Source organism: Saccostrea cucullata, unplaced genomic scaffold (assembly GCF_032062105.1).
Source record: "Saccostrea cucullata isolate Sc308-1 unplaced genomic scaffold, CSIRO_AGI_Scuc_v1 ctg13619, whole genome shotgun sequence".
Lineage (NCBI taxonomy): Eukaryota > Metazoa > Mollusca > Bivalvia > Ostreida > Ostreidae > Saccostrea > Saccostrea cuccullata.
Genome location: NW_026930954.1, coordinates 1 through 27,349, shown reverse-complemented (window position 1 = coordinate 27,349; position 27,349 = coordinate 1). Strand labels below are relative to the sequence as shown.

The following is a 27,349-nucleotide window of genomic DNA, read 5'->3' as shown; positions in this document are numbered from 1 at the left end:
AAAAAAAATATTTTTAAGCACTTGATTGTATACGCAAGTACATGTAATTTATTTCTCAAAAATACTTGAAGACGCCAGAAAGGACCAAACTTTTCATTACATAGGTTAGAATAACTTAGAAAAATAATTTTACACTTTAGTATACCGTCATCAGAAACAGAGGTCCACCTTGTAAACATCCCAAAGGAAGCTAGAGGGGAGGGCGTCTGTATGAAGTGGGAACAACTGTCTAGTAAACCAAAACCAAAGACAACAACAACAACAACGACGATTGCAACAACCACCGAATCATTGACAACAATGGAAACAACAACTGTGCCATTTCCAACCTTGGAGACAACAGAAAACCTAACAAGCACAGCTTCAACGACAACTACTACAACAACAAAAAGACCTCGCACGATACGATGGGATATTTCTGACGAAGGGCAGCCAGATTTCAGTAGTTGTTGGGGAATTGACAATGTGTTGGTTGTCAATATAGCTGATAAACCCAGTCGCATTGAAGAAAATTTTGATCCAGTTGACCCCAGCAACTGGCTTTTCTTTCCTGGAGGGAATATTAGGGTACATCTGTATTTTTGCACTTTTATAAAAAAGAAGAAAGAAAAGGAAATTCTTTCCAATGCTGTCATTTCAATATGATTTTGAAAATTATTTTGAAATATTTAAGAATTTTTCACATGGCGTTTATTTTTTTTCTTTTAGCAAAAGTGTCGATCTGAGGAAAATACTTTGTTCTTCAATATTGAAAACCAAACAGTTAATTACGCAGTAACACGTGATCTCGACCTATCAGTTTCTGATGTTACCCCGGATTTAATGCTAGAAGAACAGTTTGAATCAAAGAATCAACCAGGGTACGTTCTTTTAAAATTTTGTATCTTGACAAATGACTTTCAAAGAGATATTACATGTATTTCTGTTTACATATTTTGTTGGTTTTTTTAATCTCAGAAAGCAAACATGTACATGTATTATGCTAGATTTTGATATAGAAAAATGGGAAATTTTGTAGCTAATAAAATTGAATTTTGGGAGATATCTTCATAGAATTAAGAGCCATTCTATATAATGATTTGAAATTTTATATAGGAGCTGTGGCACGCATAGTCTCAGAATTTCTCCAAACTCTCTATGATAAAAGTCATTGATACCCTAAACTGAAATCAGGCAAAAATTGGTTGCTATGTTTTATAGTTACCATGACAACATGTCTTAAAGTTCGAAAAATGGCATTTTTTAACATGTTTAGAGCCCCATAGTTAACATTTGTGGCAAAGTAAACAATTGGCAATGACTGTTTCCAAAAGTTGAAGGTCAGATGTCTGAAATGCATGATAAACATGTTTGATAAATCAACTATCACATGCGTTACTATGGTAACAAAATATATAAAAGTGAAAAAAATATTCATTGAATTTTATAAAGTCAGACATGTAAAAATAAAAAGCAATTATAGGATGAAATGTGACCAAATAATAGAAAAAAGAGCCTTGAAACATATACCAAGAACAAAATATGATATTTCATTTTGGTTCACAAAGGTTGCCAAGGTTTTTATAACACAGAGGGCCTTCAAAGTAACACTCTGTATGTTTTAATCTGATCCTATCTTTTAAAAAAAGCACATTTCCTCAAAACTAATTATCAATTTTATAAGATGTTAGTGTGCTCCAAGTTTTCCAATTTGAAAAAATTCAGATTAGATTCTTTAAATAGAGCGTTGCTATGGAAATAAGCAGAAAATATATGCTTAAAAAACTGAAAAATATTTTCTTTCCTTGGATACGTACCCTTAAATGTAGATTCCCAAAACTTTTATGATTGATATTTATTAACAGCTAACTTGAATTTTAATTTTGACTATCATCCAATCTCTAAGTGGATGCAAGAAGTTGGCACACAGGGTTTAATATTGATATAAAGTTAACAAAATCGAACATTTTCCCTTCTTGGTAACCATAGCAACAGTGTTGTTTTCTTCATCAAATTTTATCAATATATGATATTCAACTTCAGTTCTAACAGATAAGTACTATACAAGCTGAGTCCTTTAATTTGTTTCTTGATTAAATGGAAATTTAATTCTTAATGCAGCGAAAAATAATTCACTTTTAAGCACTGGTACTTTGTTTCCATGGTAACACTGCAAAGTAGCAATTATACCCAATTTTTCTTATGGTTTTAGTGTTGCAAGGTCCTAAGGATGCATATTTGCCAGTTTTGAATTTTCATGTTTTTCCTCAAGACAGTAGCATTAACCCAATTTTAGTTACTGGTTTTGCATGGTTACAATGTGTTACCATGGCAACCATAAAAGTTATTTATAGAATAATATTGCTTTTACTTATATACTTAAGGTCAAGCATTTTCATTGTTTTTCTTAAGTCGTTGATTGAGTTTGAGCATGTAACACCTACCATTAGTGAATACGGAGTGTTTTTCAGCACATTTCAGCATTTTAAATGTATTCCAAATGTACCCTTGGTTACCACTTACTTAGAGATATATTCTTAACAGTTTCTTTACAGTATAAGTGACATCAAGGTGTCATGTTTTTTGTGAGAATGGTTTGTTTGCTTTTTCTAGTTTTTATTAAGCCACAGTCAAGATTTAAAGTGGCTGAAAATCTCATTTTTTCAAACGTTTCCGGCTGTTACCATGGCAACCGAGACACATAGCAACGAAATTTTGTTTGATATTTGTTTCTGGTGTCAAGTACTAAGCATGGGTGAAGTTTCATCAAAATCGGTGACCATGCGTGGCAACGAAGTTTAAGTGGTTACAGAGAATGGCTATTAAATTTGAATGATTTTTAAATCGCCAATTTTTAATAATATAAGAAGCACGATGCCCACATTCTTGCAAGAACTAATAACCGAGTCCAAACATGATGGTGCCTTGAAATTGTAGTAAGACAGTGGACACTTATACTTTAAGACAGTTTGAAAGGGATGTTTTTACAATGCCAGACACAAGATTTGAAAAAGAACCTGATGAAACCTTACAATTGAACATGATATTATTTTGTTTCTTTCAGCTGGATGATTCGAGGAGGTCGGGTTGATGTTATTTGTGGTGTTCTCTATCATGCTAACTCGATGGTGTTCGATGGAGCGGGAGAACGATGGGCCTGTACTCCGTATCTCGACACCAGATTGGCGGGAAATCTGAGGTTCTACTTTGGATTCGGTAGGTCGCGTAAAAACAAATTAAATAAAAACAAATTTCAAATTTCCTTTCAAGGAACTGCTAAATTTACATCAATGCCATTTACCTAATAGGCAGTGGTCGTTGCCAAGCCTTAGATTCTCCTGAAACAAATATTGAGGTTTACATCGAGGACAAGCATGGACATAAACCAGTATTAAATCTCACAAGTAGAGATTTTAAGGTAAACACACATTCTTTAAACTTCCAATGTCATGATTTATAAATGAATCCACTTCTTATAGTTTTCTTGATATTTGTTTTAAACGTGTACATCATTCTTTACTTACCTACTTAGGCCTCTTCATGTCAGGTGGCACATAAGACAGCCACAAAGTCCCTCCACTCAGTCCTATCTTTTGCTTTTGTTTATATCTACCTCCATGTCATCCCTATCTCTTTCAACTCTTTTCTCTGAAGTTCTTCGCCATTGTTTTTGGCCAGTCCCTTTCTCTTGCCATCATTAGATCACCTAATAAACATCATGCTAGATTCACTACTTCTTCTTATCCTCCAGGAACCAAGATTAATATCGGTACCTATAAACGGCCACCAAAGACAGTCTAAGGCGCGGATCTGCTGGGCTCAGGCGCACCATCGGGGTGTGGATCTCGACGTGTGGGCAATTGATGGAGTACAGGTCTTACCACACTTTCCCCGGAGGTCAGATGTGAATAAAATGGTACAGTTCGATCTTAATTTGAACTGTGGAAAGAATGCAACTAGAAATGTGTAAGTGTGAACTTTGAGAAAGTCGTGCAACCGAAGGACATGAACATGCATGGGCATACATATTGTCATATAATTAAAAATAATTATGAAGACATCGGTTAATCAAGAATGTTAGAATATTCCTTAACTTTAATATAGGTTACTGTAAACCAACTTTTATTCGCGTGCGAGAAATTTTCGCGAAGTTCGCGAGAACCTCGTCATCGCGAATATTTCTCTCTGCGAACCGGTCCTTATAGTATATTTGTCTATTAAAAACAGATTGAAAAAGACTTCATCACGAAAATTAATCGTCGCGAACTAGTTTATCCCTGGTTAATCGCGAAATAAAGTCGTCGTGAATAAAATTTGGTTTACAGTATATATCTTTTCAAGCTGGATAAAGTATATTCACTACTTTTTATAAATTAAAAAGTATGTTTTTTTAAAAATTACATACATGTTGTGTAAGACAAAAACGCTTTTTCAGCGTTGGTTTAGAAGCCTCTACAAATTTTGGGAAATCATGGTTCACAGTTCATGAACCGTGTCTCTATTACAAATGTGGCGGGAAGCATCAACCAGTGTCATCAGAATACGACAGCGACGACTTTTCAAGGTAATTCCCCATTTTCAAAAGTGAGTTATCTCCCCTCAAAATCGGAACTCTTCAACACTAGCATAACTTCCGCGGACTACATGTTACGATAATCCAACAAAATAGTGATCAACTTACACGCTGTATTTAAAAATTTTAAAAGAAGGAAACGGTTTGCATTTTTTTAGATAATAAATTATTTTATAAAGGGTCTGTTAGCCCCCCCCCCCCCTTTCTAGAAAACTATATGAATAGCCAGGCACGTAGCATCGTCTTTAAAGGGGGGGGTAGCCAAAGAAATATTTTTTTTGTTACCTGGAAAAGTTGGCAAGCAAAGAAAAACCTTGCCCAAAGTTGAAAAAGCTAATACTTATTTCAATACCAGTTCCTTGGCATACAATACTACATTTCCCTTATATAACTTTACCGTAGTATAACCTGAGTGTGTGTGTGGGGGGGGGGGGGGGGGGGTTGACAACCTGTCTATCAATGAACATTTTCAATAGAAAAAGTAATATTGGGAAAAAATGGGGGTTGGGCTAAACCCCTTGACCCTGCACCCCCCCCCCCCCCCCCCCCTCCGTGCGTACAGGTACAGAGAATATGTAAATGGGTTGAACAGTTGAAAATGAACCAAAGTTGTGAAAATTAATATTATTATTAGAATTTTTAATTGTGAATTCAATAAAATTACGGTACATATATTTTTTCCACAGATGTACATGTATGTCAGTTACACGGAGTCTCTCTCTCTCTCTCTCTCTCTCTCTCTCTCTCTCTCTCTCTCTCTCTCTCTGATATTGTTTATTTACACACTTTGCAAAAAAGAATAACTTATAAAAATAAATACATGTACTTACACTGACAGGATTTAAAAAAAATAAATAACACTTGAGAAAAGATTGTTTTCAGTTAATTAACGAGAAATACGCTAGGAAATTATTGTATCAATTTCGTGTTTCTGCTCTCAATTCTCTGATCTAAAACAAAATGTGTATTTTACTCGGGAATATACATGTACATATGCTTAGATCCTACACTAAAACTTTGATTAAATGCAGTTCAGACTTTATACGACATATGTAACACGAATTTAGGTCGATGCTATTTTAATTAGTCTTTCTTCGTTACATGAGCACATGAGATTAAATTATTCATTTAGAATTCCATTCAAAGTTTTAATACTAAATAGTGAATCAATTATTTTACAAATAGAAAATTCTAGAAACACGGTTAATTCAAATGAAATAGGCTTTTAATTGTCACCAAATGTGTTCTTGTAAGTAAAAGTTCTATGTTATGACATACAATCGAGCAAAAACGCAGTTTCTTGGTATCGGTAGCGGAAGACGAACTACTGCTGTATATGCAGCAATTTCAGAGGTAAAACTGTAGATGGACATGTCATCAGTCTTCAAAAAATTCCTAGAGATACAATGAAAATATGGCTGCACAGGCTAGATTAATTCGTCAAAACTTTATAACTAAAAATTTGTTCCGCACATTTTGTAAATAATGATGATCCGTCTGCAGAACATCCACTACCGAAAATTAGCTTTTTTGTTTGTGTTTTTTTTTTAATAGGCCTATTCGAATATGTATCAGCATTTTAATAGTAATTTGTTTCTTTTTTTTGTAAGGGGGGGGGGGGGGGGGGTCACACAGCACCTTATTATAGTACTACACAGATTAATACAAATCCAGAAAGAGACTATGAGTGGCCAATTTAAAAAAAAACACGAATCAGTTAAGATTTCTTTTTATTCACAAACACAATAACATTTTTCCATGTGACAGAGGCATACACCATGAACATGTTTACATTGAGAACGTCCGCGGAAGTGACTTTATTTATAGCGCATGCGTATTAAACACAGTAAAAGAGTTCCCTTCAGGGGAAATAACTCACCTTTTGAAAATGGGGAATATGGTTTACTTCATTCTTGTTTCAGCTGTTTGATTTCATTTTGAGATAATTATACGTTATGCAGATTATTAATTAGATTTTCGGTACTCTTGTTTGAAAAACATTAGTAGATAAGAGATACTCTGGTCCGTATGACGGAATCAACGAGGAATACTTTGACTTTTTGGTCGTCCTCGTTATTCATGTATCTGTTTGGTCAAACATGTTTTTACTTTTTTAAATTTAAAGACCAATGCAATTATTTTTCATCATCTTTGCTTGAAATACTTACAAATCAAATATATGATAAAAAACATACGAATTTTCGAAGAATTTTGATTCGTATTTATTTGACATTTATTTATCGCCTTCAGTCAAGTATTCTTTAATCGGTCATTTTCACAGTTGGAAGAGAGTAAGTTCACCTCTTCCATTTGCTGCTCTGGTACCTCATGTCAGATTTCGATGGAATGGAGAACACCAAAATACGCCTAATTGGGCTTTAGACAACGGTAAGAACAAAAGAACCTTCTTGGCTAACAATCGGATAAAAATATGACATACACATGTATTAATTCAAATGTCGTATTTTAAAATATTTACTAGTAATGTTTTAGAAACTACTGATTTAGAAATATTTACTAATTAAATTCCTTTCCATATATAATTTTAAAATATGCTTTATTTCAGTATTTATTGGAGACTGTGAAAGCGGATGCCATGGAAATGGACAATGCACAAGAACAGGATGTAGGTGAGAGATTTTACATTACTTGAAAGTACAGCAGTAGTTTTTTCTTCTTTAACACAAAGTACTACCAGTAAGTAATTTACAGTACTGATGTCTAAATTCTTGTAACTAATTTCACTCAACGTTTCCTTTATACTGAACTCAGAAGAAAATATTCTCTTAAACCCCTTTTATGACATTATTCTTCAACCTGTACCATATTCAACACCTTGTAGAACATGATGTGTAGAGAAGAAGAGCATTATTTTTTTAAGATGTTGTTTTCCACACTATTCTAGATATTCTTGAATCTCGAAGCTCTCATATCCCTAATATATTAACATATCGTCGGGTAGAATAGTCCCCGCGGGTAGTGAATATTTGTCACTACATTTTATCATCCATCCGCCTTTTGCAAAAACCATTTGATGTCGGGAGGATAATATATAGCAAAGTACATGTACTTTGATAAGACGTGTTTGAATAACAAGAATGCATACAAATTCAATTATTTAATAGTAAATTCATGTAAAAATATATAAACAAGGGGTTTAACTGTGTCCAGGTAAGAGATTCCATAATCAGTACAATTCTCTATGGGCGTGTGCCCACAGCTTGAGTATATGGAGACACACATGTTGTACTGAACTCGTTCCAAACAAGACCAGACGGGCAAGACAAAACATAGGCGTCTCCGGCGATGTCACACTGGATGAATTTGGATGGGTCGGGATGTGAGAAAAACTGGGAGTTTCCAGTGGTGACAACAGCGTTTTTACAAGGGTTTGTTGTGACCCCGGTACCTAAAAAATTTAAGTTGACGGTCTTACACCCTTTTTTATATTGAAAAAAGATTACTAAGGATGTACTCTTTCTAAGTAGGAAAAATGTATTTATTAAATCTACTAACTTCTGCATTAAGACCGAATTTAAAAAGAAAAATGAATAATCTAAAAGATATGGAAATTTTCTTTGTCGTTAAAATATTTAGAATATATGATTCAACAATGATTTTGATCGAAAGATTGTAAAAGGAAACATTGCAGAACATGACAACATACTTGGTAAAATGGCGGTGTTTGGTGTGGGTAATGGCTGACCGCTCTGGAAGCTGTAAACACATGAAAGACGTGTCTGATCCCACACCAGCAGGGAAGGACAAGTCAGCTGGTTGGCATTTCCCAACAGGTCACACTCAATGAATTTATGAGTGTCGCCAGCGATTGCGAAGTACAAGTTCCCGCGAGCGATGTTTTGCTGTGTGCAAGGGTTGCTGCCGAGAGCCACAGTTATTTGTCCCCCACCTGTTCCATGTGGAATAAAGTTCTGAAAAAAGTCAAAATACGACGTAGTTAAACATGTTAAACGCGAGACAAAAGGGAAGGTCTTTCTAATTCACTTAAACTAGATACTATAATTGTAATATTTAGCGTGTACGACATTTGGCAGAAATTGATTTTCGAACAAATTAGCGTAAATTTGATTTAGTGCATTTCTTAATGTTCTTATTAACTTATATATGTGTAAGACATTTAGCGTTGAACTTGAATTAGTCGAAGTTTCTTTCCGCCAAAAACACTGAAAAGAATACACAGCCAAATGTAATATGTTTACAGTATTGCAGTCAAAATATAGCACAAATTTTGCAATAACCTTTAGCGCGGGTATTTAGTGTAGTGTAGAATATGTCAAAAATTGAAAAAAAAGGTAACAATGAAGACGAATCATCGATTGCAAACGATGAGATATATAGCTTAAGCATTGAGAGTTGTTTCATTTTTTGTGCTTTTGTTTTGATTCTTTTTTTCTTGATGAATACAACGCAGTCATAAACATTTTTCATTGTTTAATTCAATGACTCTCTTTTATTAAAAAGAAAAATTGAACGAAAAGTAACTTTTTATCACCTTTGCAAGAAAAGGATCTTTTACATACTACAATTAAGCAAAGGAAGTGGGAAGAAATGTTTTAAAATTTGAGAACAAAAATGATCTTCAATATAATGTACTTACCCTTGACACACAGGATACAGTTGCAGGGTTATAAAGCTTTCCAGAGGGACACTGGATAATGTACATCTCTCCCAGAGCATTGCACTGAATGAATTTTGTGTTGTCGTTCGGATGAGGGTAGAACACTTGGCTGGTTGTCTTACTGGCAGTGCACGGGTTGGCGGCCTGAAAGTCTATGAACAGGAACAATATAGTTTTAATTTGATAAAATAATAAACTACAGTATATTAACTGTACTCTTTGAATGATAAAGAATCGATAATTATCAACTTACTGCAGTGGTTCATCCCAAGGTTGAGCTGTCGCTTTTCTGTAAAAGAGGAAAATCTAAAATTGTATTATTTGAAAATACTGCAATTCTTAATTTCCTTATCGTATTAACATCAAGTAAAAATGTCTAAAGATTTCTCAGAAATCTAAAACCTTAAAAAAATGACAACTGTTTAGAATTGTTAACACAAGAATGAGCACCTCTTCCTGGAGCAGCGCAAACAACCCCAACAACAACCAAAAAACAGAAAGCCTTCATTTTGGTCCCGTCTGATTCCACTGTGACATAACTTGCCAAAACACGGGTATATATAGTACGTAAGTGCATGCCTCACCAGACAGTCAATAAAGAAAAAAAGGCTTGATAATCTCAGAAGTTAAAAAAAGTTCAGTTATAGAGGGTTCTTATTTTTGGTTTTAGATAATGGAATAAGGAGTATTAAGTAAATTCTGTGCATTATGCAACACTTTAATTTATTCCTTGTTTTAAAAAATATTTCATAATGTTGCTGGCAATAGTTATTTTTCTTATATTAGATAGGGAGTCATTGCTTGACTTGAATTTTTCCAATAACATATATGCATCTTGTAAAATCTATCTAAATGTTATTAACATCGTTTTGAAATATATGCACTTTTTGCAAAAAATACTGAATGGCAAATATCCCTTTCTTTAGTATTTTGAGTTATTCCCTTCCAAAAATACACGACATGACGGTGAGTGAAAAGTTGCACAAATTTTCCCGTACAAAATCTGTCATCAGGAAGCAAAACAAAGAGGACGATGAAAGAGTTCACGATTTGGTAATTAAATGGTTTATGCCTCGACACCTTATGTTTAGGGATGTTGCCTTATCTACAAGGCTTCAAACTCCTGCTATATTTGTACAAGGTGTATTTGACAGCGCGGTTTAATGTGGCGTATTTGATATAACATACTGATTAAACAAAAACTAAGTCTTTGTTTGGGAGAAAACGACATTCAATAAGGATGTGATGACTTTGGATAGGCGACGTGTCTTTTTTTTTTTTTTTAATTTCATTTTGTAGTCTTTTCATGTGTTTTAATTATAGAATTGTTACACACATTTATTAAAAAAAAAATAATATGTATGCAATTAATAACAGAAACTTATTCCATATCAAGGTCATTTTCATCTTTTCTCTTGTTCATATTTAAAAGGAATAGTGGTACATATTTTTCCCTTGTGTCTTAAAATGATCAAGGCTCTGATATATATGTAATAACATTAACTATTGGCATATTTAAAAAAATACCCTGTGACAAGTTCAGTCATACTTGACACCACGCATCCTTGTGTAAAGGTATTTAAGTTTGTTCAAACGAAGAACCGAGCCAAAGTAATTTTTTGAAAACTGATGACAGCATTTAGAAATAAAAGGAAAATAATGTCGTTAAAATTATGAAAAATTCTCACAATGCGAAACAAAGAATTTATTATATACAAATATATAAGATATTATATAAATTCATTAAGTTCTTCATACGGTTTTATTTACAGATGTGACTTTGGTTACACTGGTTTGACTTGTGAGATTCCAGTAGTAGCACATTTAGTGACCTTGATGGAACAGTTCGTAGATGAGTCGTCCTTGATCTCCAGTAATGCCCTTCATATTAAGGGCGCTTCTCTCAGCTACAGATGTGGAGTATTGTCTTCTGGAAAATCACTGGTGTTTGACAAGGATGGTCCCCGCAGACTAGTAACAGCTGATTTTAACACGACAAATAACCGGTACTTTGTATTTGTACTATGAAATAACTTATTATCATGGAGTGTTGTCCCCATTATTATTGTGATATCAAACCAGAAGTCTCTGTCGAGACTGTAGCTCTACTGGTTTGTACTTATCAAAAACCATTGCACTATTTTATGTATCTTTGTGTAGTCTACTTGTGTGCCAACGTATTTTGGAATCAATCTAAAACTGTAGAAGGAGTAGCGTTTTTAAGGAATTTCACAGAAATTCCTATTTTTAGTAACCATGGCAACACGGTTCATCGAAATTAAAAACCGATGCACTATTCTATGTATCTTAGTGTAGTCTACTTGTGTGCCAAGTTATATTGAAATCAGACCAAAACTGTAGAAGGAGTAGCGTTTTTAAGGAATTTCATAGAAAATTCTATTTTTAGTAACCATGGCAACACCGTTCATCGAAATTAAAAACCGATGCACTATTCTATGTATCTTAGTGTAGTCTACTTGTGTGCCAAGTAATATTGAAATCAGACTAAGATTGTAGGAGGAGTAGCGTTTTGAAAAATTGTTTACAGACAGACGGACAGACAGACAGACGGACGGACGCCGGACGCATTACTATCGCATAAGCTCTTCTGGTCTCTGACCAGTAGAGCTAAAAACCCACTGATTCATGTCCTCCAAAAATTAATAAGTTCCCCTTCCACGAAATTAAATCTGTACAACCAATAAGTTTTCTTAACCTTGAAACGTTAACGTTGTCCCCTCGAAAATATACCCATTTCAGCAAGTTTTTGTTAGCTCTGCTGGTCAGAGACCAGAAGAGCTTATGCGATAGTAATGCATCCGTCGTCCGTCCGTCTGTCTGTCTGTCTGTCTGTAAACAATTTTTAGCTCACCTGAGCCAAAGGCTCAAGTGAGCTTTTCTGATCACATTTTGTCCGGCGTCCGTTTGTCCGTCTAGCTGTCCGTCTGTCCGTGTGTCTGTCTGTCTGTCTGTCTGTAAACTTTTCACATTTTCGACTTCTTCTCAAGAACCGCTGGGCCAATTTCAACCAAACTTGCCACAAAGTATCCTTGGGTGAAGGGGATTCAAGTTTGTTCAAATGAAGGGCCACGCCCTCATTCAAGGGGAGATAATTGGGAATTAATGAAAATTTAGTGGTATATTTTAAAAATCTTCTTCTCAAGAACCACTGTGCCAGGAAAGATGAAACTTATGGGGAAACATCCTCAGGTAGTGTAGATTCAATTTTGTTCAAATCATGACCCCCGAGGGTAGGGCGGGGCCAAAATGGCCGACCAAAGTTTTACATAGAAATATATAGGAAAATTCTTTAAAAATCTTCTTCTCAAGAATGACAAAGCCATAATTCATCATATTTATATGGGAGCATTCTCATGTAGTGTAGATTCAAGTTTGTTCAAATCATGACCCCCAGGTAAGGGCGGGGCCAAAATGGCCGACCAAAGTTTTACATAGAAATATATAGGAAAATTCTTTAAAAATCTTCTTCTCAAGAATGACAAAGCCATAATTCATCATATTTATATGGAAACATGCTCAGGTAGTGTAGATTCAAGTTTGTTCAAATCATGACCCCCGGGGGTAGGGCGGGGCCAAAATGGCCGACCAAAGTTTTACATAGAAATATATAGGAAAATTCTTTAAAAATCTTCTTCTCAAGAATGACAAAGCCATAATTCATCATATTTATATGGAAGCATGCTCAGGTAGTGTAGATTCAAGTTTGTTCAAATCATGACCCCCGGGGGTAGGGCGGGGCCAAAATGGCCGACCAAGGTTTTACATGGAAATATATAGGAAAATTCTTTAAAAATCTTCTTCTCAAGAATGACAAAGCCATAATTCATCATATTTATATGGAAGCATGCTCAGGTAGTGTAGATTCAAGTTTGTTCAAATCATGACCCCGGGGGGTAGGGCGGGGCCAAAATGGCCGACCAATGTTTTACATGGAAATATATAGGAAAATTCTTTAAAAATCTTCTTCTCAAGAATGACAAAGCCATTATTCATCATATTTATATGGAAACATGCTCAGGTAGTGTAGATTCAAGTTTGTTCAAATCATGACCCCCGGGGGTAGGGCGGGGCCAAAATGGCCGACCAAGGTTTTACATAGAAATATATAGGAAAATTATTTAAAAATCTTCTCAAGAATGACAAAGCCATAATTCATCATATTTATATGGAAGCATGCTCAGGTAGTGTAGATTCAAGTTTGTTCAAATCATGACCCCCGGGGGTAGGGCGGGGCCAAAATGGCCGACCAAGGTTTTACATGGAAATATATAGGAAAATTCTTTAAAAATCTTCTTCTCAAGAATGACAAAGCCATAATTCATCATATTTATATGGAAGCATGCTCAGGTAGTGTAGATTCAAGTTTGTTCAAATCATGACCCCCGGGGGTAGGGCGGGGCCAAAATGGCCGACCAATGTTTTACATGGAAATATATAGGAAATTTCTTTAAAAATCTTCTTCTCAAGAATGACAAAGCCATTATTCATCATATTTATATGGAAACATGCTCAGGTAGTGTAGATTCAAGTTTGTTCAAATCATGACCCCCGGGGGTAGGGCGGGGCCAAAATGGCCGACCAAAGTTTTACATAGAAATATATAGGAAAATTCTTTAAAAATCTTCTTCTCAAGAATGACAAAGCCATAATTCATCATATTTATATGGAAGCATGCTCAGGTAGTGTAGATTCAAGTTTGTTCAAATCATGACCCCCGGGGGTAGGGCGGGGCCAAAATGGCCGACCAAGGTTTTACATAGAAATATAATATATATAGAAAATTCTATAAAAATCTTCTTCTCAAGAACCACTGTGCCAGGAAAGATGAAACTTATATGGAAGCATGCTCAGGTAGTGTAGATTCAAGTTTGTTCAAATCATGACCCCCGGGGTTAGGGCGGGGCCAAAATGGCCGACCAAGGTTTTATATAGAAATTTATTGGAAAATTATTTAAAAATCTTCTTCTCAAGAATGACAAAGCCATAATTCATCATATTTATATGGAAGCATGCTCAGGTAGTGTAGATTCAAGTTTATTCAAATCATGACCCCTGGGGTTAGGGCGGGGCCAAAATGGCCGACCAATGTTTTACATAGAAATATATAGGAAAATTCTTTAAAAATCTTCTTCTCAAGAATGACAAAGCCATAATTCATCATATTTATATGGAAGCATGCTCAGGTAGTGTAGATTCAAGTTTGTTCAAATCATGACCCCCGGGGGTAGGGCGGGGCCAAAATGGCCGACCAAGGTTTTACATGGAAATATATAGGAAAATTCTTTAAAAATCTTCTTCTCAAGAATGACAAAGCCATAATTCATCATATTTATATGGAAGCATGCTCAGGTAGTGTAGATTCAAGTTTGTTCAAATCATGACCCCGGGGGGTAGGGCGGGGCCAAAATGGCCGACCAAGGTTTTACATAGAAATATATAGGAAAATTCTTTAAAAATCTTCTTCTCAAGAATGACAAAGCCATAATTCATCATATATATATGGAAGCATGCTCAGGTAGTGTAGATTCAAGTTTGTTCAAATCATGACCCCCGGGGGTAGGGCGGGGCCAAAATGGCCGACCAATGTTTTACATAGAGATATATAGGAAAATTCTTTAAAAATCTTCTTCTCAAGAATGACAAAGCCATTATTCATCATATTTATATGGAAGCATGTTCAGGTAGTGTAGATTCAAGTTTGTTCAAATCAAGACCCCCGGGGGTAGGGCGGGGCCAAAATGGCCGACCAAAGTTTTACATGGAAATATATAGGAAAATTCTTTAAAAATCTTCTTCTCAATCATTTTCTAAAAAATAGCAAATCCATGATTGGTCATGGGACTACTTTTGGATTTAAACTTTACAATAAAAAGCCATTTTATACTAGTCCTACCCTTGGTGCTCAGGTGAGCGATGTGGCCCATGGGCCTCTTGTTCAAAATGCTACTCCTCCTACAGTTTTGGTCTGATTTCAATATAACTTGGCACACAAGTAGACTACACTAAGATACATAATTCTGTGCATCGGTTTTTGATTTCGATGAACGGTGTTGCCGTAGTTACTAAAAATAGAAATTTCTGTGAAATTCTTTCAAAATGCTACTCCTCCTATAGTTTTGGTCTGATTTCAATTTAACTTGGCACATAGGTAGACTACACTAAGATACATAGAATAGTGCATCGGTTTTTGATTTCGATAAACGATGTTGTCGTGGTTACTAAAAATAGAAATTTCTGTGAAATTCTTTCAAAATGCTACTCCTCCTACAGTTTTGGTCCAATTTCAATATAACTTGGCACACAAGTAAACTACACCAAGATACATAATTCTGTGCATCGGTTTTTGATTTCAATAACGATGTTGCTGTGGTTACTAAAAATAGAAATTTCTCTGAAATTCTTTCAAAATGCTACTCCTCCTACAGTTTTGGTCCGATTTCAATATAACTTGGCACACAAGTAGATTACTTTAAGATACATAATTTTATGCATCAGTTTTTGATTTCGATGAACGGTGTTGCCGTGGTTACTAAAAATAGAAATTTCTGAGAAATTCTCTCAAAATGCTACTCCTCCTTCAGTTTTGGACTGATTTCAATATAACTTGGCACACAAGTAGACTACACTAAGATACATAATTCTATGTATCGGTTTTTGATTTCGATGAAGGGTGTTGCCGTGGTTACTAAAAATAGATATTTCTGTGAAATTGTTTCAAAATGCTACTCCTCCTAAAGTTTTGGTCCGATTTCAATATAACTTGGCACACAAGTAGACTATACTAAGATGCATAATTCTGTGCATCGGTTTTTATTTTGATGAGTGGCAAGGATCATTTTCCTATTTATTGCTGATTTAAAGTCTCAAGTCCCAACTGCTACTTTTCTCTTCCTTTGTTATAAGTATAAACCATTAGAGCTACAGTCTCGACAGAGACTTCTGGTTTTTGAATTTGAACTACCAAGAACAAAATATGTAAAAATCGCCAGTTAAATTTCCTTACAATGTTTAGAAAGCTTGCATGAATAAACATTTACTACGAAAATAAAGAATATTTTGAGAATGGGATTTTTTTTTCATTTTCCTGTATAATATACTTTTATGTGAGAAAATGAAATGATGTACATCTTATTTTTCTAATATTAAAGGTACATCCAGTTCTTCATAAGAATAGGAAGCCACTCCATGACTTCAAAATGTCCTCCACCAACACATGAGAAGGAATCCGTTGTTTTAGATTTTTCATGTAATGGAGGACTTACATGGGATCTAATCAAAGTTTTTGATGACATCAGGGAACCACAGTAAGTTCTAAAATTTAAAGAAGACAGAATAGAAATTTGGTATTGAAAGGTTCATATCATACGAGTAAACAAATGTTATAATCTTAATTCACGTAATATTCAGATCTGAAATAGTTATGTTGCCTGACGAAGCACGAGGTCCTGCATGCAGATTTAGATGGTGGCAGCCAGTTCACTCCGGGAGCGGGAAAGATTTGTGGGCTATTGATGGCATAAGTATTAACGACCACCTGTTTAACACTATCAGTCTAGACATGGAGGACTTCAAAAACGATTCCCGCCAGCTGATAACCAACCTTGGTACATTGTCCCAAAGCTATTGCGGAAGCAGAACCAGTATGAGGTATCGTTTGATTCAATAAGACAGGGTATCAGTCAAATAAACATACGTTTAATAAAGTTTAATAGAAAGCTAATTCTTTTCTTTCAGTTTCATTGAGCCTTGGCAGAAGGGAGAAATGCGGTACATTGAGACTATGCCTGTTCATGTTGGCCCTACATACGTCATTGAGTTCGAACTCGTTATGGCATGCCGAAACATGTACTCGATGGATCGTGACAATCTTCTGTATTTAGAGTATTCCACTGACCATGGTTTAAGCTGGCGATTGCTTGAGGAAACTTGTACCCCGCCCACTACGTGTCAATCATACTCTGAGGGTACTGTGTACCACCCCTCCAAATATCAGACGTGGCGGCAGGTTACAGTGCCAATGCCTCCAACAACATGGTTCGTACAAGAGTGGCACTCTTTTCAAAAACTATCTTTACACCTAAAACTAGGCTACTTTGTTCTTAACAGATGTTTTAGTAAATTCTCGATAGAATATTTCAATTTTTTTTAAAATATGAATGAAATTTAGCAATTTGGTTCCCTCGTGATTGCCACTCACTTTTCTTTTCCGTGTTTCTCTTTTGTCTACCTTTCATAACACTTAAAAATGTTTGCTAAGAAAATTAATTATTATTCTACTTTTTATCTCGATTAGATAAGATAGCAAATGAGCAGTAAATGATTGGATTTGATTTATGCAAGAGAAATGAAACCGTTGTTAACATGTAAGACATAGAAATGGCAAATACGTACTTTTAACATGAATTACTAGAAATAAGTACAATATATAAACATAATTATATATAAGATTTAAATCATGGAAATCAGACAGTAGGGACAACAATTCAAATAGAAGAGTGGGTCCCCCGCAAAAGTCATTATAAAAGCGAATCTTTTTGGCATAGTAGTCATGTAAACGTACAAAATGGTACAAACACAGAAAGTTTCAATCGCGTAATAAGAATGGAAAAACATTTCTTACTGAATTTCTACTCGAATGTGTTCTTAGAATCCTTTAAGTTAGCTTTCATAGGCTACTAGATTGCCATTTACTAGAAAAACATATTCTTAGAATCCTTTAAGTTAGCTTCCATAGGCTATAAGATTGCCATTTACCAGAAAATCATATTTATTTGATAAATATTTTTAAAAAAATTCATTAAGCCTTTAGTTGTTTAAAAATGCCTTATGAATTCATTGTCCTGTAGAAATTTTGAGAAGGATAAAAGAGAATATTTTGGTACGGTGCCATTCCGTCAAAATGTATTCCCTGTTAGATTTCAAAATCATTTTTATTAAAAATTAAATTGTACAACAATTATGATAAGGAAAGTAAAATGTAGTCTAAACATCTTAATATGTAAGCAAATATATGTATTGAGTATTTCATTTAGTAAACATACAAGAATCCCTAAGAAAATATTCAAGATAACCCTTGATTTTAAAAAAAATAAATGCTTTTTTGGAGAATAGTGCGATATTACAGAAATAATTCAAAAAAATCATTTAAACAGATACAATAAAATGAACCATACTTACACCATGCTAAAAGAACGTACAAAAAGTTCGTACATTGTTTTTAATTCAAAGTCTCTTACATTGGTGTTTTAAGATATGACATCAATTTCAGTACTATTTAGTCTTGTTCTAGGTCTATTTACTTTGAAAATTCGTTCAAGAATGTTACGCAATTGTAATTTAATCTGTCGGTTTAAAATTGAATAAACAAATGTGTTAACCGAATAATTTAACATTGCGAGATAAAGTGAGATCATGTGAATCCAAATACTTATTCCACTCACACTAGGATCTGCGAAACAAAAAATAAGATACGGGAGATTCAAGACAAAAAAGAGTGAAATTAGCACTACTGTTGATCGACGTACTTGTTTTTCATTCTTTTGTCGCTGAGCATTTTCGAGCTGCATTGCGTTCACTCGTTTGTTGCTCAATTTTATTTTCCGCAGAATTTCAATGTAACAAAATAAGATAGTTGGAAAATATAAAACGAATGACGAGCATATAGCAAAATATCGAAATGCATCATCCCTGGAGATAAGCGGACTGCAAGTAAGTCTCAGTTGGTCGAACTTGAATTTTCCCCAAGCCTCTGTCAGGGGAAGAAAAAACACTGCAGGAGCAGAGAGCCATGTAGATACTAAGATGATCCTTGTGTTACGAGGTCTGTAAATGGCTTCATAATGCGTAAATCGTACAATAAGTACATAACGATTTAAGGATATTAACGTTATATTCGTCAAAAATATTCCAAGCAAACTATAAAGAATAAATCCAGAAACAGCGCAGCTTGGACCACTTTGAAAGGTTGAGGAAAACGCAGGCAAAAGAAACACTGGAAAACCCACGGAACTGATCAGAAAATTTCCCACAAACAGATTCAACATGAATGTGAATGTTTTCTGTCGATGAAGTCCGCTTTTTATAATCACAACTATGGCAGTTAGGTTTGTAATAGTTCCCACTGCAGAAAGGGATAAGGTTATGATTTTGTGCAGTGTTAAATTCCACGACACCTCGGACCCATAACTTTGTACATTACTTATATTCAACAAAGACATATTTCTCTTACTAGATGCGAATAATAAATTTTAAGGATTTTTATATATTTACCCTGTAGTTCGTTTGAGAAAAAAAAAAGAAAAGAGAGAAAATTAATTAAGATTGATATTGTAATGTTCATGTTTTCCTCAACTGATGACTGATTCCGTTTATTGATATTTGTCGCCAAATAACTTTGATCAAACAGAAATGGTCTTTGTAGCTTATTAAAACATAGGAAATTTCAGTCCATATCTCTTTATTCTCTAGATTACAAGACGCAGAGAGTTTCTATTCGTTAAGAGTCCTTTATCTTTTTTTCAATTATTTTAATCACATTTCCTCGCCGAAATATGGCTTACATATATTGCCAACTCTGTGCTAAACAATAACAATTGATCAATCAATCAATCAACCAAATTACCTTGGAGTAATTTGCATATCATAATCAAGTCTCTCAAGATGTAAGTTCTGAGAACATTTTGAGAAACATAATAATGTAATTTTACACTTGAATAGTGTTTAATGTATATACTTTACATATTAATTAGACTAGTAATCAGAGTTGCTAAAAGTCTTTGTGGCTCATTGATTGTCTTTTCATTTAATTAGGGGCCATGTTGTAACCATGAGATTGCGACAGTCGGAATGGGGTCCACTGGACACGTGGGCAGTCTCCAGAATATATGTTGGTCAACATTGTCCCCAACACTGCAGCGGTCACGGGAAATGTGAAGAGGGCGTGTGTAGGTAAATTGTCCAGTCATACATGTACGCATATTAAGGCATAATATTTGAATTTGCAAATGTTTTCCTTTATATGCAATGCGTATCTAAAACTATAATACCGGTACGGGGTCAAGAGGTCATAGATGTGCGTATGGATAAACGTTCGACGTAGTTTCTCAGTGACATAAAGGGTCGACGCGCGTTCAGTGGATTACATACACCTGTACATGCCACTGGGTTTGTAAATAATGCATTTCAAACGTTAAAAGTCACAATCAGGCAAATAGAAAGTATAAATAAGTCACAAATGTAAATATAAGTAATAAAGTATCATTTTAAAACATCTATCGGACTATAATTACATTTTTTCGCGTTACGAAGTATAGCGAAAAATAATTGTCCTGACGACATGTAAACGAATACGAAAGTGTGGTGTTACTAAGGTAAAATTGTTATGTAGGTTTCAGCCAATGAAATGTCAGTATTGAGAAAACGTGTTCGATTGTATCTACGGGTGGTTAGTAAGAGTTCACTTTCTAGAGCACGCTTTCCCGAGCAAGTCGTGTTTTCGGTCATGGACGCCAGGCAGATACAGGGTGCAATTTCTGAAGAAGTTAATCGAGTTGTGTCGCGTCAACAGTCGGAATTATTGGACAATCTGAAAGATATGATGGACAGTCGTCTGACGGCGTTTCAGCAGAATATTCAACAAATTTCAACTTCCCAGATAAGTAAAATAGAAGAAAATCTTAATGAACATTATGTTTTCCGAAAAAAAGGAAACGAGAATCAATATAAACATGAGGCAAAAGTGCTAACAAAACTGAAGGAAGCAAGGGAACATTTGAACAGCGATGACGGTGTAGATTTAGCCAAAAGCAGCATAAATGAAGGTATTGAGCTGGTTAAAAATCGCCAAAAAGTCATTAAGTTAGCAGATTCGTCGCAGCTTGGTTGGAGAGTGGTTCAAGAGTATGAAGCCAATCCGATAGCAGACGATTCAGACGATGAGAAAAAGATGTACAGAGCGCAGATGAGGGCAGAGAGAAAAGTTTTCAACGGGAAGAAGAGATCTAGATTCGAGCCTTATCAAAAGAAACCGGCAACGGTTACTCGCATGGAGACTGACGAGAAGTCAACAGGCAGTGGAAAACCCGGCAAGAATCAGCAAAACGTTTAACTGGTAGACCGGTGCGCAGGAAAGATCCAGTCGACCGGCAGATGTTACAAGATTTGTGTGATTTGTATACTGACAGTACAGATGTTCTTTTATTGAGAAATTTATCTATGATTTTGATAGCTTTTGCTGGTTTTTTGAGATTTGATGAACTGAGTTCTCTGAAATGTAATAATATCACTGTTGAAGAAAATTATTTAAAAATTTTTATTGAAAAATGCAAAAACGATCAATATAGAGATGGAAATGAAGTACTTATTGCAAAAGGTATCACAAGTGCTTGTCCATATGCTATGTTTCTACGTTATACAAAAGAGGCGGAAATTGATTTATGTTCTGATCATTTTCTTCTTAAGCCCGCTTTCAGAAGTAATGGTTTTTCAAAATTGATATTTAAAAACAAGAAGCTTAGTTATACTGCAGCAAAGCAAAATATTGTTACTCTTTTAAAAACGGTAGCTCCAAATTTAAATATTGGTCTCCATTCTCTCAGATCAGGGGGTGCAACTGCTGCTGCAAATGTTGGTGTTAATGAAAGGTGTTTACAAAGGCACGGGCGATGGAAATCGGTGTCTAGTAAAAATGTTTATGTCAAAGACTCTTTAGAAAAAAGGTTACATGTATCAAAACAATTGTTGTTGTGAGTTACATATATATATATATATATATATATAGTTTTAGTCCCTTTCTCTCCCTTTCTTTGGTTATGTCTATTGTCAACCTGCTCGGTGCGCTACAATGCATATTAAGGTGTTGCGTTTATATATAAAGTTGCATAGTGTAATGAAGTGTGGACTTTCATTTTATCGCGTTACGAAGTATAGCGAAAAATAATTGTCCTGACGACATGTAAACGAATACGAAAGTGTGGTGTTACTGAGGTAAAATTGTTATGTAGGTTTCAGCCAATGAAATGTCAGTATTGAGAAAACGTGTTCGATTGTATCTACGGGTGGTTAGTAAGAGTTCACTTTCTAGAGCACGCTTTCCCGAGCAAGTCGTGTTTTAAATTTTGTTTTGAAATAAAATAGCTGAATTAATAATTTTTTTTAAAAACTAAGAATAAGCTATTTGGATGTTTAAATCGTGAGTGAGGGTCCGCCACTCAATTTTTTCGCTTACTCTGCATTTGCCGCGGATACACAGGTTTCCATAGTTTTTTTCAAAATATTTTTTATCTATGGTTTTTTCCTGGGCGGCAGAGGAGGCTTTAAGACTTAGATTCTATTGCATCAATATAAAAAGTTGTTGTGTGTATGTGTTTGTGCCTGTTTGTTTGTTGGTAAAATGTTATATCAAAACTGCTTTGTTTGTATGTTTGAATATATTCAATATAATAAACCTGGCGTCAACCTGCTCGGTGCGCTACAATGCATATTAAGGTGTTGCGTTTATATATAAAGTTGCATAGTGTAATGAAGTGTGGACATACGGGTTGGTACGAGATTAAATTCATCTTTATGGAAATTAATCTCGTGACCAATCCGTATTTATATCCCGATAGATGTTTTAAAATGATACCTCATTTCTTAAATTACGTCTCGAATTTGTACAAGCCTTTTTCTTAACATATTCATGTTTTACAGTTGTGATCCAGGATACACTGGGTCAATATGCAAGCCTAGGAGAAGAATAGATGAAACAATGCAGGCTGACTTTGGTATTCGTTACGAACCTGACTCCGATTTTATAGACATCTTTGGTGGAGAAGTTATTGGGGGTGATAAAGGTTGTGGAACATTGCTGTCAGGAGAAACACTATATTTTTCCGATGTACGAGAATTAATTTTATTCAACAAGCACGAGTATTACATTTCATCTCTTTTTCTACATATAAAGATAACCAACGTTAAAAGATTTATGCTATATTCTTACATTTTATCTCATAAGCTAAGAAGATAATATGCGTAAAAGTATGGTTCAGTTTTGAATTGCTTTTTTGAAGTACATTTATATAAGTTTTGTAATTTACTAAATAAATGATGACGGCAGTCTTATTGATATATGATTTTTCAACTATGAAAAGAACGGCGTGAGAGAAGCTCAGACAAAGGACTTGAACACGGAAAATGAGGATTATATAGAGTTTTACCTGAGGATAGGAGGGGGACTTCCAGATTGTGACGGGGGAGAAACCCCAGAGGAAGGGGTCGTTCTCCAGTACTCCACGGACGGGGGAACCACGTGGAAACTGCTCAGGGAAATGACTCCAGAAAAGTTCAGGAAAGCAAAGTAATCCTACGTCTTGAACCTGCAATAATATAATTGTGATTTAAATAGTCTTTTATGCGTATCTTTACTGAAATTTGACATAATGTCTTATTTCATGTAAATTTTTACATTTCTCAATACTGTAAACCAACTTTATAATTTCTTACAGCGATCCGGTCATAAAAGGCTCTGTTTCTATCAAAAATAGATAATTATAAAGGCTAAAAGCCTTGTTAGTGAAAACTAATCATTGCAAACTAGTTTATCCTTGGTAAATTGCGAAATAAAGTCGTCGCAAAATAAATTGGTTTACAGTATTCATTAGAAATCCCAATGTACATGTTTATACAAAATTTACATTTCTTTTTATCAGATTTGTTCACGTGGTGTTGCCTGAAGACGCCCGTTCTCCTTTGACTCGGTTTAGATGGTGGCAGCCCTTCCATTCCGGTGGAGGTACTGATCAGTGGGCTGTGGACGAGATACGTGTGGGTCATTATGAAGGCAGAAGGACAATTGAAGATAATTTTAACGTAAGTCAAGGAAATTTAATTTTTTGATTTTGCAGTCATATTACTTACTGTAAATTTGCATGCAAAGCATGGGGATACACAATTGTAACAGAAAACATTCAATTTTGTAAATTTGTGACTGAATAAAACGATAATGACATTTAATACCGGTAAGCTATATAAATAGAAGGAATCAATTTTGCATTTTGATGATATATATTTAGAGTCATACTGTTCCATTTCACAGAAAGTGAATTTTTAACTATATTAATAGTTTTATACAGAAAGAGTTCCATATTTTAAATTAATTTTTCCTCTTTCTTTAGACGCAGTTGAATGCAATAGATAAAGGTGTTTGGTCCACCATAACAGAAGGCATTCTGGGTAAATACTGCCAAAATCGAGACAGAGCTCTGATTCTGGCCAATCAGGAGAACGACAAGTTTGTCGTCACTAAAGACCTAAACTTAGAAGCTGGTGACGTCATACAATTCATGGTTTGTCTTTATGTTTACAATATTAGTGGAACAATTATTTTCTCTTTTTTCGAGAATTCAAAAATGCACATCGTACTTAAAACTTGAGGGAAATAATCCAACATGGGTTTTTAAAATTCATTTAAATAATCAATCCGTCAGTAAATCCGTCAAATTCTAAGATATCAATGATAGAAAGGTGCATCAGGAAAAATGGGAAATTTCTCTGTTGTGTTCATTTCTTAGGAACCTTAAGATCATTTTTCAAAAGAGGACCAATTTGTATGCATTATTAATAAAAGTTAACAATGCAGAAAAAACGAATCTTTCCTTTGCTTTTACATGACATTTAGCTGAAAGATATCACATTGGTAAAAAGTACAGTATACTTTTCATTGTTGTTTAACTATATTTCATTATAGCAGTTTCATTATAAAGCAACACAAAACAGATTTTGTTCATATATTGAGATCTTTAAACGTGGGTGTATGGAATTAATGAGTTTTTTTGTAACTGCAGATCAATGTTGGTTGTAGTAACCAGTTCCGTTGGGACCACATAGTCATGTTGGACTACAGTCACGATGGCGGTCAAACATGGCGGTTACTTGAAGACCCGTGTTACCAGGAGAATGATTGTGATGGAAAGTACACTGAGGGAACTATGTATTACTCCGGTCCACATGGTTACTGGCAAACAGTGATTATACCTGTCACAGACGAGTTAGCCATGCAGTATGTTTAATCCCTTTGTTATTTCATTTGAATGAAAAGAACTATATGCGGTACATTACATGTATTTGCCCCCACAAAAGTCACATTTTGAAAACTTCCTGAAATGTGCTGAATTCAATAAATTGTATGAGAAATATAATTTTAACAGAAAATATTAGTGTCAAAGCCTTGTATTCACAATTTTTGTTTTTATGACGTCACAAGCTAGTCCGATTTTATATCCTTTTTCAGAAAGAGGACAAAATAGACAAAATTTGAACAATTTTAGCTTTAAAATTTATAGAGCGCAAGTTTGTTCAGGAACAATATTAACATATTTCATTGATATTATCATTCTACACATTATATCAAAATATTGATCCTGAACACACATGCGCTCGGTGACTTTTACTCAAAATATCGACGAAATATGTACATTTTTCTGTAAAATTTATAAAAAACTGAAATTTACGTCATGTTTGTGACGTCATTACGTACATATGGCGTCATTACTAATGAAAATATTCAGTGCTTTGAAGTCAGCGTGTACTCCCCTGTTTAAGAACTTAATTAAATATATATCCATCAAAGTTCGATTTGGGGGGCAAATATTGGTTATAACCGAATAAAGTTCTTTAAATTATATTTATTTGTTTGTACTTCTTAATTAGAATTAAAATACATTTCATTTAAGTTTATTAACTTATTATTGAAATTGTTTAATTGTAATGCAACAGGACAATGATCCTGTTAGAGGAATCAAGATGCAACTTCTTGAAAAAGATTGGAAAATATTTCGAATCATCGGAAATTCTATTTATTTGATGATTTTATCGTTACAGCCCAGTTATGTTGAGATGGTGGCAACAGGGTGGATACCCATTTAATTTTGGACTTGACGATGTTTACGTGGGACCCCCATGTGAGAAGAACTGTCATAGAAATGGTGTCTGCGAACAGACTGATTGTGTATGTGATGAAGGATTCAAAGGTAAAGCTTAATTAGACATTAATATATTTTAATCAGTGCACATAAAATATCCTACTTATATGGTAATCTATTTAAAATATTATTATTTGAATAACAAATAAGTTCATCTGATAAAGTTTCGAATCAAAAATTTCACGTCCTTTTGTTTTATGGATTGATTCGCCGTATGTTCATTAATCGCTTTATCTAACCAATATTTCTGATGTCATAGGTCCGGATTGTGGCTTTGAGGGGAAAAGCCCTTACGGTTTGTCTGATTGGTTTGATAATCATCATGAGCCGTCAGACATTTGGAAGAGAATCATAGGAGGAAAGCTAGGTTTAGGATGTGGTGTGGTGGATTATGGGAATTCCTTACACTTTAGCGGCGACGGAACAAGGGAAGCCGTTACAGTGCCTTTGAATACAACGTATCTTCGGTATCCATTTCATTTTGAATGTCAATTGATTGCAAAAAAATGTATTTTGATAACATTCTTCACACCAATCATATTTTTAATAAATAGAGAAAATTTAACGTTTTAGGTTCATCAGAATGTATTCTTTTTTGAAACAGGATGATTCAGTTTGTGATAAAAATTGGCGGGAACGGCCATGCTTTGTCCTGCATGTTCCCTGTTGGCAGAAATGAGGGTGTGATTGTTGATTATTCTACCGATAACGAGGTTACATGGCATGTTCTTAAACTGGTGGAACCTAGGGTTCATAACTATACCACGGAAAGAGTTACCATGGAGTTACCACAGGATGCCAAGACGGAGAGAACTATATTTAGATGGTGGCAACCTCTTGGTTATGGAGGTATGACTAAATTACAGTTTTCGTCCTAGTGTAATAGGAAACACACTTAAGCTTGCTTTTGTAATCAAAATGATTTGTTGTTTTGATGTCTTTTTTTATTTCATAAAACAAAACGGGTTTATGTTGCATATTATGTGTATATATTATATTTTATATAGTATTTTGTAACCAATTGTTAGTGTCTATCTCCTTGATAAGATTATAGTGTAGTTTGCTACTTTGACTCTTAATAGTTGTTGTGTTAATTGCAGTTTTTAAGGATACAAGTACAATGTGAAAGTTTTCTTGATTACAGGATTAGCCCGTGCAGAATGGGGGTTGGATAGCGTT

The 27,349-nt window shown here is 34.7% G+C and overlaps 2 protein-coding genes across 2 annotated transcripts in view; one reads left to right on the top strand and one right to left on the bottom strand.

The window, feature by feature from the left end:
- LOC134230720 (reelin-like) overlaps positions 1–27,346 on the top strand; it is a gene marked incomplete at its 3' end in the record, with an annotated part of 30,543 nt that extends 3,197 nt beyond the window's left edge. The window contains exons 8-29 of the mRNA XM_062712560.1: positions 141–567; positions 709–860; positions 3,044–3,195; positions 3,288–3,397; positions 3,731–3,945; positions 4,415–4,543; positions 6,834–6,940; positions 7,119–7,182; positions 10,964–11,197; positions 16,361–16,516; positions 16,620–16,859; positions 16,947–17,246; positions 20,022–20,159; positions 22,902–23,088; positions 23,342–23,547; positions 23,900–24,059; positions 24,365–24,535; positions 25,034–25,248; positions 26,070–26,218; positions 26,430–26,637; positions 26,775–27,019; positions 27,315–27,346. Of these exons, the coding sequence (XP_062568544.1) occupies positions 141–567; positions 709–860; positions 3,044–3,195; positions 3,288–3,397; positions 3,731–3,945; positions 4,415–4,543; positions 6,834–6,940; positions 7,119–7,182; positions 10,964–11,197; positions 16,361–16,516; positions 16,620–16,859; positions 16,947–17,246; positions 20,022–20,159; positions 22,902–23,088; positions 23,342–23,547; positions 23,900–24,059; positions 24,365–24,535; positions 25,034–25,248; positions 26,070–26,218; positions 26,430–26,637; positions 26,775–27,019; positions 27,315–27,346 (3,997 nt within the window). The remainder of the gene's footprint in view (positions 1–140; positions 568–708; positions 861–3,043; positions 3,196–3,287; positions 3,398–3,730; positions 3,946–4,414; positions 4,544–6,833; positions 6,941–7,118; positions 7,183–10,963; positions 11,198–16,360; positions 16,517–16,619; positions 16,860–16,946; positions 17,247–20,021; positions 20,160–22,901; positions 23,089–23,341; positions 23,548–23,899; positions 24,060–24,364; positions 24,536–25,033; positions 25,249–26,069; positions 26,219–26,429; positions 26,638–26,774; positions 27,020–27,314) is intronic.
- Positions 7,659–9,744, bottom strand: LOC134230718 (uncharacterized). Its single transcript, XM_062712558.1, has 5 exons — positions 9,642–9,744; positions 9,445–9,480; positions 9,171–9,343; positions 8,220–8,484; positions 7,659–7,961 (listed from the first exon to the last, which is right to left on the bottom strand). The coding sequence occupies exons 1-5, from the start codon at positions 9,697–9,699 to the stop codon at positions 7,753–7,755; spliced, it is 741 nt and encodes a 246-aa protein (XP_062568542.1). The 5' UTR covers positions 9,700–9,744; the 3' UTR covers positions 7,659–7,752.
- Positions 27,347–27,349: the final 3 nt, after the last annotated feature.